We start from the raw sequence: 14,183 nt of genomic DNA, 5'->3' as shown, positions 1-14,183 counted from the left end.
GGCACCGCCGTCCCTGGGGGGCTCATCCTGGGGAAGGGCTGGGCGCGGGGACGGGGACGGGGACGGGGACGGGGACGGGGACAGGGACAGGGACAGGGACACCCCCTCTGGGGATTCTGCAAGCCCCGGGGGTTTCGGGGGGGCTCCGAGGCCGTTCCCCGCCCGCTGCCTCCAGCTCGGGCTCCCGCTGCCGGTCCCGGGGGGCAGCGGCCGGTGCCGGCGCGGCGGAGCCGTGGCCACGGGCTCCATCCCGCGGGCGAGGCGGGAGCTGCCGCGGAACCGCAGCGGGTGCCGGGACACGGCGGGGGGGGGGGCGGCTGCGGGACCCCCGGCCCTGACACCCCCCTGCCCCCAGCCTCCAGCCCACGCAGCCCCCAGCCCGTGGGGTGGCCCCGACCCCCGGCACCGCAGAAGCCCCCCGGGGATGTCCCCGCGTGGAGCTGGGGGGGGGGAACCTCGCCTGGAGCGTGGGGACAAGGACACGGCTGCAGGGGCTGCAGGGGCTGCAGGGGCTGCAGGCTGAGCCACGGGCAGGGTGTGACCCCCGCCGGACCCCCCCCCAAAAGGGGGGATGGGGACGGGGACAGGGACGGGGTCAGGGGGTTCCCACGCAGCAGCGGGTCTCAGGGCTCGTACCGCAGGTCCGTGGCGAGGAGCATGAAGCCCTGCGTGGAAAACGGGGTGAGGGGGGGACACAGCGGCACGGGGGGGCAGGGGTGAGGAGACGGGGGTGGCACCCACCTCGTGCAGCGAGAGGCGTGGGTGCACCAGGCTGAGGCCGTGGGGGGTGGGCAGCGCGACGCCGGAACGGAGCCGCTCTGTGGGGGACAGCGGGGCCGTGAGCGGGACGGACCCGGGACAGACCCGGGACAGCCCATGGGGCAGCCGGGGTTTGGTGGAGGTGGCAAGGGGGGGGGGGCGGGGGGGGGCGCAGCACTCACTGTTTGCCCAGGGCACCCCAAAAAGCCACAGCCCGAACTTCAGCACGTTCTCCAGCTTCTTCACCTGCGGGACACGGAGCGCCCTGAGCCCAGCGGGGGGCCTTGTGCCGAGCTGTTCCCCCCCCCCCCCCCCCAGCTCCCCCAGCCCCCAGCTGTGCTGGGGTCACCCCCCCTCGCCAGCAGCCACCCCCCCCCCGTGGCCCCATCACGGCCGCTCACCTGCAGCGGGCCCACGTGCGAGGTCACCTGCGCCACGCTGAGGCTGGAGGAGAGAGCGGGGTCAGCAGCGGGCACAGGGGTGGGGGCTGTGTTCCCCCCCCCCCCAGGGCAGGGACAGGCTGAACCCGGCAGGGCTGGGAGCCCCATCCCCGCAGAGTGGCTCCAGCTGAGGACCTGGCCAGGGTCTGAGCACCAGGACGGTGGGCACGGATGAGAGCCAGTGGCAGGATGGGGACTGAGGAGGTGAAACGGCCCCAGGGAGGGAAATGGCCGGAGGTGGAGGACGGGGGCGGCTTCCCGGGGGTGTCCCAGGGGAGCGCGGACCCAGCGCGGGGCTGGGGTCTCACCTCGTCAGCCGCACGGTGCCCCCCAGCCTGTTCCCAGTGATGGTCGGCTTCCCCGTCACGTTGGCGTCCTGCAGCGAGAGGGGACGTCGGGGAGGCCGGGGCAGTGCCTGCATCACCCGGCAGGGCCCAGCACCACCCAGCAGGGCCCCAGTAAGGCCCCAGCACCCCAGTTCGGCCCCCTGGGGCCAGGCACTCACGATGTCCAGCAGGAAGGCAGGCACGCGGGTGGCGTTGGGCAGCACCACGAAGGCCTCGGCGGAGCCGAAGAGGGTCCCGTGCAGGGCGTCGGGGTGGCAGGAGAGCAGGGGCTGCTGGCGGGCCGAGAGGTGCAGCTCCATGGGCAGGTCGGGGAAGTGCTCCTGCAGCTGGAGGGGGGGGGGGGGGGGGGGCGAGGGCTGGGCTGGCACCAAGCCCCGCAGGCACCCAGCACCGCCCCGGCCAGGGCACCCCGTCACCACCCTGCCCTGGGGGGACAACGCTCCGTCCTGCCCACGTCCATCCTGCCTGCATCCGTCCTGCCCACGTCCGTCCTGCCCGTGTCCCATCCTGCCCGTGTCCCATCCTGCCCACGTCCATCCCGCCCACAATCATCCTGCCATGTCCCGTCCCACCTACGTCCCCTCCGATGTCTCCTCTGCCTCCATCTCACCCCACCCACGTCCCACCCCTCTCGTGCCCTGCCCCGTCCCATCCCACGTGCTTGACCCCCGCGTCCAAACCCTCCTGCAGCCCTCCCTGTCCCCTGTCCCTCCCCACCCCGCGCCCACCTGCGGGGAGAAGACCCCCAAGCTCTTGGTCCTCAGCTGGAGGGGGAAGCGCCGCGGGAGCTGGAAGGCAGCAGAGGGGTCGGGTGCTGGGGGAGCGGGGTAGGGGTGGGTGCAGGACCCCCCGGCCGGGGTTCTGCGGGGCAGCAGCGCCGTGCGGTGCCGGAGCCCCCCCCGTACCGCCTCGCCGGAGAAGTTCCTGCGCAGGGCCCCGGCCGTGAAGTACACGAAGGCGGCGGAGTTGGCGACGAACTCGGTGACGGCCAGCAGCAGCATGGGCTCGCGCGCCTCGGGCAGCCCCACCGGCTTGGGCGAGAAGGGGCTCTGCCAGCGCCGGTCCACCCCAAAGAACTCGCCCTGCACAGACGGACGGATGGACAGATGGACACCAGGATCAGCCTGGCCCCCCCGCCCCCCAAGCACTGCCCCCCCCCCCCGCCAGCCCCGGGCTGGCACCACCTTGAGGCTGACGTCCCCGTGCTCCGCTGTGATCGCCGGGCGGCCCAGCAAGGAGAGGTCGATGGCAGCGAAGGGGTCGAGCTGGGGGGACACTGCAGGTGGCAGGGACGTGTTGGGGACACGTTGGGGATGGGACGTCCTCCTGCCACCCCGGCCCCGCAGACATGGGGCTGAAGGGGTCCCACAGATCCCACCAGCCACCAGTCCCCAGCCCTGCTCCCCACCTCGCATGCGCTTCAGGGAGGCCTCCAGCCTGCTGATGCTCTTCTCAAGCTCGACGCAGAGCTGGAAGCGGAGCAGGGCATCAGGGAGCACCCCCAGATAGGGGGCCCCGAGCTCCTGGCTGGGCCGGGGGCACGGCGACGGGGCCGCCAGCACCAGCACCAGCAGGGCAGCGCTCACCTGCTTGTTCAGCTGCTGCCGCAGGGTTCTCTGGAGCAGCGGCACCAGGAGGTTGTAGAGCCAGCTGAGGGGCGCAGAGCGGGGTCCTCAGCTCGCCCCCCAGCCTCCCCAACCCACCACCCCCTCCCAGGGGCACGGGGGTGTCCCCGTGATGGGAGCAGGGCGCCCGGCATCACCTCTGTCCCCGGTGAAACTCCACGTGCAGGTCGGTGCCGCGGGCATCGCAGCCGGCGGCCCACACGGCGGGGCGGCCGCCCTCGTCCACGCTCAGCCCCAGCACCACCGCCACGGCCAGGTCGCCCACGCGCAGCCTCACCACGCCGCTGTCCTGGCTGGGGAACGCGGGGTGAGGACAGGGGCAGGGGCGGCCCCGTCCTCGTCCCCGCGCCCCGGCCGGGTGAGGACTCACAAGGTGCCCAGCTGCGCTCCCCAGTCGGCGCTGAGCTGGATGCGGGCGCGCTGCACCGCCAGCCGCACGCCCACGTCCTCGGCGAAGTCCACGGAGGAGTCGTTCATCTGCAGCTCGTGGATGTGGATCCTGCGCACAACGGGCAGCCGGGGCTCGTGGCTGGGCGCAGCAGGGACGGGGATGGGGACGGGGATGGGGATGGGGATGGGGATGGGGATGGGGATGGGGATGGGGACGGGGATGGGGATGGGGATGGGGATGGGGATGGGGATGGGGATGGGGATGGGGATGGGGATGGGGATGGGGATGGGGATGGGACAGGGACAGGGACGGGGACGGGGACGGGGACGGGGACGGGGATGGGGATGGGGATGGGGATGGGGATGGGGACAGGGACAGGGACGGGGACGGGGATGGGGACGGGGACGGGGATGGGGATGGGGATGGGGATGGGGACAGGGACAGGGACGGGGACGGGGATGGGGACGGGGACGGGGATGGGGATGGGGATGGGGATGGGGACAGGGACAGGGACGGGGACGGGGATGGGGACGGGGACGGGGATGGGGATGGGGACGGGGATGGGGACAGGGACGGGATGGGAATGGGGATGGGGATGGGGACGGGGATGGGATGGGGATGGGGACGGGGATGGGGATGGGGAGGGGGACAGGGACGGGGACGAGGATGGGGATGGGATGGGAATGGGGATGGGGATGGGGATGGGGATGGGGACGGGGATGGGATGGGGATGGGGATGGGGATGGGGATGGGGATGGGGACGGGGATGGGGATGGGGATGGGGATGGGGATGGGGATGGGGACGGGGATGGGGATGGGGATGGGGACGGGAATGGGGATGGGGACGGGGATGGGGATGGGGATGGGGACAGGGACGGGATGGGAATGTGGATGGGGATGGGGATGGGGATGGGATGGGGATGGGGATGGGGACGGGGACGGGGACGGGGACGGGGACGGGGATGGGATGGGGATGGAGATGAGGTCAAAGCTGGGGCTGCAGTGGTGGCTCTTACCGGGGCACGGTGTACTGGAGCTCCCCCAGGAAGGGGGGCCGGTAGGAGCCCTGCAGGTTCAGCTCGTGCTCCTTCTGCAGCAGCGACCGGAGCAGCTCCAGCCCAAAGTGCCGGCCTGGGGCAGAGCAGGGTGGCTCAGGGCTGGTGCCAGAGCATCCGGGGTGCTGCTGGGCTCAGGACATCCCTGGGATCTGGACATGGTCCCTGGGGTGCCCCACAAGCCCCCCCATCTCCCCTTCCCACCCCAGCCTGGGCAGGGGCAAGCACCCACCGTACTCCAGGGCCCTCTGGGTCACCCGGCCCTTGATGCCGGGGCTGGAGCCGGTGGCAGGCGAGCAGGCGGCCAGCAGGAGCAGGAGGCAGAGCAGCACCGGGGCTGCACCGCTCGGTGGGCGGCTGGGGGCCGAGAGCCCCTCCTCAGCCCTGGGGCAGCTGCGTGACCTGGGGGCTGGAGCAGAGGACATGGCTGAGCCCCCGACCCGCTCCCCGGCCTTATATCGGGGCGCCCCGGCTGACATCAGCCTCCCGTGCGCACGCCGGGGACACCGCGGTGCGCCGGCCGCTGAAAGCCCGACCTTGCCCAACGCGTGACTCAGAGGGGAAGCCGTTCCCCCGTTGTTCCCCGTTCGCACCCGTTCTGGGAGCGGAGGAAGGAGAGGGTCCCCCACGGCGTCACAGCCGGCCGCAGGCTGCGTGGGACCGGGGACGCCGAGCACGGCCGCGGCTCTGCCCTCGTGTCCCAGCGGGAGGGGACAGCGCGGGGCCGGCGGTACGTGGGGGGGGCTTGGTGGTGCCACAGCCCCCCCCGGGGCTCCCGCTGTGCCCAGCCTGGGGACAGCAGCGCATGGGGACAGGACGATGGCAGAGCAAGAGGATGGGACAAAGCGGAGCAGGGGGACGCGGTGGGGCTGTGTCAGGGGAGGGGGCTCAGCCCCCGTGGAGACGTTCCCACTTGGAAAGGGCTCTGGGGCCCTGTGGGGTCACACAAAGCCTCCGGGGGTAGGGGAGCGCTGGGACACGGCCAGCAGCCCCAGACCACAGGCTGACGAGAAGGCAGGGGCAGGCAGAGCAAGAGCAGAACTCTGCGGTCCCTCCAAAAGCCCCGTCCGGCGGGAAGGAGCCGTGCGGGCTGACGGCAGCCCCTGGGCTGGGGAAACCCCCAGCAGGGCCGGGCAGGGGCTGCCTGGGGAGCGGGGTCGTGGGCTGTGAGCTCAGCTGCCCGCCTGGGGACAGTCCCTGGCCAGGAGCACAGGCACGTGCCCACAGCCCTGCTCCAGGGGACGCAAGGCACCCTCCCCGGGGACCAGGGTCCCATCCCAGCACCACGGGGGACACAGGACCCACGGCCATCCCCACTGCAAGGACCACAGCCCCACACAATGAACCTTACGGACCCCTCAGGAGCAGCTGCCCACTTGCCCCAGACCCCCATGGCAGCAGCGATGTCCCCAGTGCCCAGCAGCGTCCCAAAAGCCGGCACAGCCACCAGCGCTGTCCCAGCCCCGTGCCCACCCTGACCCCTCCACCCCCGGGTGCCCCGTCCCGGGCCCAGCCTCACCGTGGCAGGCGGGTGGCGGTGTCCCCCGGCGCGGGGGACGCGGTCCCATCGCGGGTCCCGTTTCCGTCATCTCCCCCAGGGCTGCGAGTGGCAGCAGGGCCCCGTGCCGCCGATGGCCATCCCGGGGCAGACGGGCTGGTCGGACCAGAACGTCACCCAGGTCCCCGTGTCCCTAATCCCTTCCGGGATGAGTCAGGTCCCCGCCGCAGCAACCAGGGACCTGTTGGGCGCGGGTGCCCGCAGGGACCCGGCCTTCCCCGGGGCTTTCCCGCAGATGCTGGCACGGCCGCATCCGGCACACCGGCACGTGGCAGAGCTCAGCCCAGCCCCACCGGCCCCATCCTCTGCTCTCCGACCACCCCCAGTGGTGCCAGGCTCCTGCCACAGCCTCCATACACGGCCCCCCTGGGATGGAGGGCAGCGGTGCCACGTGGCGAGGGCACCGAGCTGGGGTGGGAGTAGAGATGTGGGGCAGCGGGACACGGTGCTACGCAGGGAGCCCTGCTCCCCAGGGTGCCACACACAGAGCCCAGCTCCCCAGGGTGCCACACACGGAGCCCTGCTCCCCTGGGTGCCACACACAGAGCCCTGCTCCCCTGGGTGCCACACACAGAGCCCAGCTCCCCTGGGTGCCATGCAGGGATCCCTGCTCCCCTGGGTGCCACGCACGGAGCCCTGCTCCCCTGGGGTGCCACACACAGAGCCCTGCTCCCCTGGGGTGCCACACACAGAGCCCTGCTCCCCTGGGTGCCATGCAGGGATCCCTGCTCCCCAGGGTGCCACACACAGAGCCCTGCTCCCCTGGGGTGCCACACACAGAGCCCTGCTCCCCTGGGTGCCACGCATGGAGCCCTGCTCCCCTGGGGTGCCACACACAGAGCCCTGCTCCCCTGGGTGCCACGCACGGAGCCCTGCTCCCCTGGGTGCACGCACGGAGCCCTGCTCCCCTGGGTTGCCACACACAGAGCCCTGCTCCCCGGGGTGCCACACACAGAGCCCAGCTCCCCTGGGTGCCATGCAGGATCCCTGCTCCCCTGGGTGCCACACACAGAGCCCAGCTCCCCTGGGTGCCACGCACAGAGCCCAGCTCCCCTGGGTGCCACACACAGAGCCCAGCTCCCCTGGGTGCCACGCACGGAGCCCTGCTCCCCTGGGTGCCACACACAGAGCCCTGCTCCCCTGGGTGCCATGCAGGGATCCCTGCTCCCCAGGGTGCCACGCACGGAACCCAGCTCCCCGTGGCTCCATCCCCAGGCCCCGCAACCCCCAGCGGCCCAGCCCAAGCCTGGCACGGCTGCGGCTGCTCTGCTGGAGCCCGGCACGGCCCCGCTGCCCCTTCCAGCCCCCCGGACCCCCCCGGCGAGGCCGGGCCGTGCCGTGCCCCCCCTCCCCGGGCCCGGCCGTGCAGTGCGGGCGGACACCGGGAGGGGGACCCAGCGGCACGGCCACGGCAGCGCCGCGCTCCCGGGGCTGGGACGGAGCCTGGCGGGGCTGGGGCGGCGATGGAGGGGTCCGGGGGTGCTGGGGGGGGGGTCCCGGTGGGGTGCTGGAGGGGAGCCAGGGGATGACGTGGGGGGGGGGGCGCCGGGCCGATGGATGGGTTCATCCCCAGGGGTCCGGAGCCCCCGGCACCCCCCCGGTGTGTCCCTGCTGCTGCCCCAGCCGGGACAGGGCCGGGGGGGGGCTGAGCCGGGCCGTGCCCCCACGTACCCGGCTGGGGGGGACCGGTCCGGATGGGAGCGGCGAGCACAGGCGGAGCCGTGCCCGTGCCGTGCCCGCTGGCACCGTGCAGACGCCCCCCGGGAGGGGAACCCTGCGGGACCCCCACGGCTCCCACCTCGGCCGGGAGCCCCCAGCCCGGGCAGACCCCGACCCGCTGCCACCCCCATCCCCGGGCACGCAGCACCCGGGGGGGCCGTGGCAGGAGGCCTCGGAGGCGTGCTGGCCCGGGGGGCGCAGGCAGAGCCCCCAGACCCCGCTTTGTCCCCTCGGCCCCGCGGGAAGGGCCGGGCACGGTGGCTCCGAGGAGGGCTCCTGAGTCACGGGGCAGCCTCCTGGGTGCCTCCACGGCCGCGGGGCACCCACAGCTGCGGGCTTGCACAACCCCGGCCGTGCAACTTCCTTCTGCTGCGGGCTGCTCCGTGTCCCCAGGGCCGGCACCGGCACCCCGGGGCCCTCAGGCGCTGCTGCTCTGGGCAGCCCACGGGGGGACCGTCCCGCAGGGCTGCCCACGGGGGGGGCTGTCCCACACCGTGTCCCCTGCCCAGCCGCAGCAGCGCCTGGCCGGTGGCCGTGTGCGAGTTACGGGAGGCCACGGGCAGCCCTGCGGGGAAGTGGGGCGAGGGCAGGTCCCAGAGCTGCCTCTGCGGTGGCCAGGGCTGCAGCTTGCCCCTGCACCCCCCCAGCCAGGCACGGAGCCCCACGCCCGGCCCTGTGCCCCCCCCCCCCCCCCCCCCCCTCGGCACCCACTCGTGGAGACACGTCCCAGCACCGGGTGGGAGCCAGGCGGGAAGCAGCTGCCCCCCCGTGCCTGCCCTGGGGTCCGCTCTCAGCCTCAGACCACACCGGAGCCCGGGGAGCTGGAGCTGGCTGCGCCCCCCCAGTGCCTGCTGGGGGGGCAGCAAGGGCACAGCCACCGGCTCCAGGAGCAGCCCCGTGGGCAGGGTGCTGGGACGGGGATGTGTTACCTGCGCCCCCCCCCGCCACATCGGCTCACTGCAGGGAACCCCAACCAGCCCCATCCCTGCCCCCTGAGCCCCCCAGTGCCCTACAGGGGGCGTGAGGAGACCCCCCCGGAGCCCCCAGGACCAGAGGGGAAGCACAGGGAGATGCCAGGGCATGTCCGCACCCAGGTGTGCCCCCCCCCGGGGCTCAGTGCGCACTGCCCCATCCGGGGGGGGTCACGCACACACAGCCTCTGCCCCACAGCACCCCAGTACCACCAGCACAGGGGCCGGGCCAGCCCCAGCGCTCCCTCACCGCACCCCCCCCGCCCCAGCCCAGGACGGGCTCCCACGGGACTCCTGCTGCCCGCCCAGGCTGGGGGGGGCACGCCAGGGGGATCCACCCCCCCCCCCCAAGCCCCGCACAATGCAGCCACGAAGACGACGCGTGCCTGGTAATCAGGGCTTGTTTAATAACAAAACTCCAGCTATTGTAGAACAATATTCTCCAGCATCATTGTAATATACAATACAGGGAATGCTCTCAGCAATCTGAGAAGGTTACGAGCCGCAGCCGCCGGGCCCTGGGGGGGGCCCTGGCCGCAGCCCCGCAGCCGCGGGCCCCATCCGTGCCCGGGGGTCCCATCCGGGGCGCGGCGCTGGGGGTCCGGCAGGTCCGTGGAGGTCTCAGCGGCACAGGATGCGGTCGGCAGCGGGCATGCACGGAGCCTGCGGGAAGGGGAACGAAGCGGGCGGTCAGCGCTGCTCGGGGACCGCGGCGGGGACCGGGGACGGGACAGGGGGGTGACGGGGGGGGGGCCGCCCCGGGAAGGGGGCAGCGGAGGGGGGCGGCCGGGCCGCAGCCCGGGGGGAGAAGGGGGAGAAGGGCCCGGGGCCGCCGAGGAAGGGGCGCGGGGGGCCCGGTGCAGCCCGGGGCCGGGCAGGGCTCGGAGCAGCCCCGGCGCCGCACTCACCTCGGGGGGCTCGGCGGCGGCGGGGGGCCGGGGGGGCCCGGGCTGCAGCGCGAGCTGCAGGTCCCAGATGTAGTCGATGACATGCTGCAGCAGCTCCACCTTGGAGACCCGCCGGTGCCGCGGCAGGGTGGGCACCAGCGCCCGCAGCCGCGAGTAGCAGCCCTTCATGTCGTACAGCAGCGCGGCCGCCGCCTGCTCCGCCGCGATCGCCCCCGGGCCCGGCCCCGGCCCGCAGCGGGCGGCCTCCCCGGGCCGCACCGCCTTCAGCGCCCCGCCGGGACCGGCGGGCAGCGGCGACGGGGCGACGGCGGCGACCTTCATGGCGAGGGGCGGCGGAGCGGAGAGCGGCGGGCGGCGTTAGGACCCTGCGGGCGGCCGCGGGAGCGCTGCGCCCCGCCGCGCCGCGCCGCGCCAATTATAGAGCGCCGCCGACGGGGGGCGGGGCCGCGGGGCGAGCGGCGGCCAATGGCGGCGCCGCGGGGGCGGGGCCGGCGACGCCCGTCCCATTCATGCGCCCCGAAGGGCAGAGCCTTAAAGGGGCCGCGGGGGGGAGAGCGGGCGGGAGGCTTGGGATACGGGGAGGGGGCCGGCGGGGTGCGGGGGCCGGCGGGGTGCGGGGGCGTCCGGCCCGCCGCGGATCCGCAAATGGGGTTCCCCGCAGCCCCCCGGGCTCCCCGCAGCCCCCCGGCTCCCCGCAGCCCCCGAGCTCCCCGCACCCCTCGGGGTCCCTCCACCGCCGGGCTCTCGCAGCCCAGCCGCCCCCGTTGCCCCCCCCGGGCCCTGCAGCCCCCGCAGCCCAGCTCGCCCCTCACTCCCCCCCCAGCCCTCCCAGGCCCCCCGCGCCCCCCGGCCCCGCTGCCGCCCCCGCCGCCCCCCCCCCGCCTCCCCGGCGGCTCAGACCGTTAGACGCCAGGGCCGTGACGTCACCCATTCATAAAACCCCGCGCGCTGTCAGCGCGGCGCCTCGCGGGCGGTGCCCATGGCGACGGGGGCGGGGCGGGGCGGGGGGGGGCACCTGCGGCCACCGGGGCACGGCCACGGGGCACCGGCACCCAACGGGGACACGGGGACAAGGGGACACCCCGCGGGGACCCCGCAGCCCCGGCCCTGCTCGCCAGGGCCCGGTGAGCGGCACCCTCGGGCCGCCCCCCCCCCCCCCGGACCTCCCCGGTGTGCGCGGAGCTGCGCGGCTGCGGCCCCGGGGGGGTCCCGGCTGCGAGACGGGGACGGGGACGGGGACGGGGACGGGGACGGGCAGGTCCCGCCTGGGCGGCTGCAGCCTCCGTGCGGACTCGAGCCGAAACCAAACAGGCCCTGCCCTGAAGGGCTTCCGATCCGAGCGCTAATTAGCGGTAATGATCGTTACCGGGTCCCCGCACCTGCAGGGAGGCGCAGCCGCGGCTCGGCGGGGGCCTCGGGCAGGATCCGACCCGCAGCTGCGGGCAGGGCCCCGGCGGCAGGAGCAGAGCGGCCGCGAGCGGCCTTCTGAGGCCACCTGCAGCCTCCTCGGCCACCCGCACGCTCAGGGACGTGCGTGTGTGTGTGTGTGTGTGTGTGCGTGCAGCGTGGCCACGGGCACGGGGGCACGCACGGGGGCACGCACACGTCCGTGCATGCATGCACACGCACAGGCGTGCACAAGGAAACGCACACGTGCACAGCCCCGTAGGTGCGCAGACGTGCACAAACACGGGTGCGCACAGGGGCGGTGCACGCGTGCACGCAGCGGCTGCAGAAGCAGGGCTGGACACAGGCACACCGCGGGTGTGCCCGGTGTGGGTGCACCAGGCCGTGCTCCCCCGGCCTCGTGGCAGGGATGGGCCGGGGGCCAGACCCCCCCCCATGCCTGCACCTGGCTCTGCGCAGAGCTGCAGCATCTCCCCAGGCATGGAGTGAGCCGAAGGCCTCTCCTCATCTTCCTCTGCAGGGTGGGGGCAACCCTGGAGCCCGCTGCACATGGAGGGGCTTTAACCCAACACCTCTGGGCTCTGCCCTGCCAGGGACAGCTGCATCCCTCCGTCCTCCCACCCCTCGGTCCCTCCATCCCTCTGGCTTTGTGAGCACATCCGTCCCTCTGTCCCTCCCTCTGTCCCTCTGCCCCTTCATCCCCGAGCGGTTCCCAGGGTGGGCACGGCGCTGGGGTCGCCCCCTCCATTCAGGGCCCCGCGGAGGGCCTGGTGCTGCCCGGTTCCCACCGCGGCTCTCAAAGCCGCTAATTAGCCCCCATCTGGCGGTGGCGGCCCGGCCGCGGTGGGGAGGCCGGGGACATTGTGCGCAGGAATGCCTTTCAGTGCCGCCGGCCGGCCGGGCGCCCGCCAGCTGCGCCTCCAACAATGCGCCGCGGCCGGGACGAGCCAGCCCCGCAGCCCCGAGCACCCCGGGTGGCGTGGGGACAGGGACGGGTTTCCCCCCCCCCCCCGCCCCGGTCCCGTGGGGTGCCCCAGGTTGTGGGACCCCTCCCCCCCCCCCCCCTTGGCACGTTGGGGTGCTGGAGCTGCCGGCGTGGCCCGGTGACGCTGCCCTGGCCGTAGCCGGGTGCCGGTGTCGGCCGGCAAGACGGATGGCTTCATTTCCATCTCAATTCTGGGAACGGGGAGCGCGGCGCGGTAACAGCGGCCTCGGCCATATGGCGCTGGCGGGGCGCAGCCCGGCCGGGAGAGCGGCTGCTTTGCGCCGAGCAGGGGTTGCCCAGCAGCCGAGCACATCAAAGCCCCCGGCCGTTCCCCCCCGCCCCGCACCGGCGGGACCACACAGGGCACGGCCACACCGGGCCGCCGAGGGGGCTGCCTGTGCCGTGGGGACGATGGGGACAGAGCAGGGCTGCCCTGCGTGCGTGGCTCTGCAACTCAGAGCCGGGCTGCCCAGTGGGCACTGCTGCTACGGGCATTTGGGGGGGGCTCAGGATGGGCTTTGCAGCCCCCGAAAGCAGCAGCAATGGGACGGGCTCAGCAGGACCCCGCGTCCCAGCAGCACGGAGCCAGATGCGGACGCGTGGCCGAGCGCAGGAGGGGAGCCCGTGGACCTGCAGACGCCAGGGTGCAGGCTGGGTGCCCCCCACCTGAATGGGGCCCCCCAAATTTTGTCGACTCAGCCTTGTGCATTGCCTCCCGCCCAGCCATCCCCGTGCCTATTGGGAGCCCCAACGCTGCCTGGGGCCACCAGCGCCCGTTGCACAGCTGGAGCAGGGCCGAGGCCTGAGAAAGCCCCCGCGCGTTCCCCTCCCGCCTGCTCCCTTCCCGTTCCCGGCTCCATCCGCTGCAGCCCAGACCAGCTGGAGCCAGGCGGCCCTTCCTGGGATTTATTCCAGCTTCCTGCCCCTCCTCGCCGGCAGGCCGGGGATGGGGCTGCTCTCGCCTGCTTCCTCTCCCTGCTCGCAGCCGACGGCCGGGTGCCGGCGCTCCGTGGGACCCCAGCTCTCATCAGCGGCCCCCCCACCGTGGCCGGGCGTCCCCGGCTCCAGGTGCTGCCAGCCGGGCTGGGGCACGGCACCGGGGGACAGGGCAGAAGCAGCGGGGGTGCTGCCCCCAGCACCCGTCCCTTGTGGGGAGGCTCTGCAGGGCTCCGGGGACCAGCAGTCCCCACGTGCCCCCCCCAGGCACCAGCACTTCCCACCCCACGCTCAGCGTTTGCACCCGCGGGTGCGCCCTGTGCGCCCACAGCCCACCCTACTGGGGCTGCGGGGCTGAGCTGCAGCCCCTGGCACAAGGGGAAGGTGCCCGGGGTGCCTGCGTGGCTCTCTGCGGTGCCGCAGGCAGTGCTTGGGGGGGGATCACCCCAAACCCCGCAACTGGGGCAGCGGGGATGGAGCCGTCCCCCAACCCCGCGGACGGAGGGCTCACGCTGGAGCCGGGGTGTTTTTTTCCGTGTCCCCCGCGAGCCGGAGGGGACCCCGCGGCGGGGGGAAGGTGGCCCAGACAGAGCGGAGCCGCGCTGCAGGACCCAGGTGCAGCAGGGGCAGGCGAGCCCCGGGGGCCGCCCAGGCGCTGGCTGCGCTCCCAGCTCCTTGCAGGGCCCGAGCGCTTCCTTCCTCCGGGCTCTGCCCCGCTTATCGGCCGGGCAGGGCCGGGGTGACCCCGCTCTCCCCTCTCCACGCCTTCCGCTCCCCGTGGCGCCGCCGCGGGCCCTTGGAAAGCTCCCAGCTCGCTGCCACGCTCCCGCTGCCCTGAGCTCCGCGGGCAGGAGCAGGGAGCGAGGCGGCAGAGGGCGACGCGAGGGGCACGGCTGGGGTACCGCCTGCACCCCAACACGCCGAAGGCTGAGCAGGGGGAGGCGTGAGACCCCCGTGGCTGCCCCCAGCCGAAGCTCGGGAGGACGCGGAGCCTGGCGGGACGCGGTGCCGGACCCGCAGCCTCGGGGCAGGGCGCTGCGCCCCGCGGCACCGCCCGTGTCATTTTCCATGGGGCACTGGAG

The 14,183-nt window shown here is 74.1% G+C and overlaps 2 protein-coding genes across 2 annotated transcripts; both read right to left on the bottom strand.

Moving 5' to 3' along the window:
• Positions 1 to 34: 34 nt before the first annotated feature.
• LOC121079275 (bactericidal permeability-increasing protein-like) lies at positions 35 to 6,335 on the bottom strand. Its single transcript, XM_040576299.1, has 16 exons — positions 6,137 to 6,335; positions 4,850 to 5,026; positions 4,579 to 4,693; positions 3,542 to 3,670; positions 3,309 to 3,464; positions 3,133 to 3,196; positions 2,955 to 3,015; positions 2,731 to 2,822; positions 2,452 to 2,628; positions 2,275 to 2,334; positions 1,705 to 1,872; positions 1,508 to 1,575; positions 1,161 to 1,203; positions 942 to 1,005; positions 742 to 818; positions 35 to 665 (listed from the first exon to the last, which is right to left on the bottom strand). Exons 1-16 carry the CDS (start codon positions 6,204 to 6,206, stop codon positions 624 to 626), a joined length of 1,563 nt encoding a protein of 520 aa, XP_040432233.1. The 5' UTR covers positions 6,207 to 6,335; the 3' UTR covers positions 35 to 623.
• A 2,915-nt stretch (positions 6,336 to 9,250) lies between these two features.
• On the bottom strand, positions 9,251 to 10,122 carry ID1 (inhibitor of DNA binding 1, HLH protein). Its single transcript, XM_040576298.1, has 2 exons — positions 9,774 to 10,122; positions 9,251 to 9,528 (listed from the first exon to the last, which is right to left on the bottom strand). Exons 1-2 carry the CDS (start codon positions 10,092 to 10,094, stop codon positions 9,487 to 9,489), a joined length of 363 nt encoding a protein of 120 aa, XP_040432232.1. The 5' UTR covers positions 10,095 to 10,122; the 3' UTR covers positions 9,251 to 9,486.
• Between the last annotated feature and the right edge of the window lie 4,061 nt (positions 10,123 to 14,183).

The sequence above is a fragment of the Cygnus olor genome, chromosome 16, assembly GCF_009769625.2.
Source record: "Cygnus olor isolate bCygOlo1 chromosome 16, bCygOlo1.pri.v2, whole genome shotgun sequence".
Classification (NCBI taxonomy): domain Eukaryota; kingdom Metazoa; phylum Chordata; class Aves; order Anseriformes; family Anatidae; genus Cygnus; species Cygnus olor.
The sequence above is the reverse complement of the archived record's forward strand: the minus strand, read 5'-3'. Positions and strand labels throughout refer to the sequence as shown.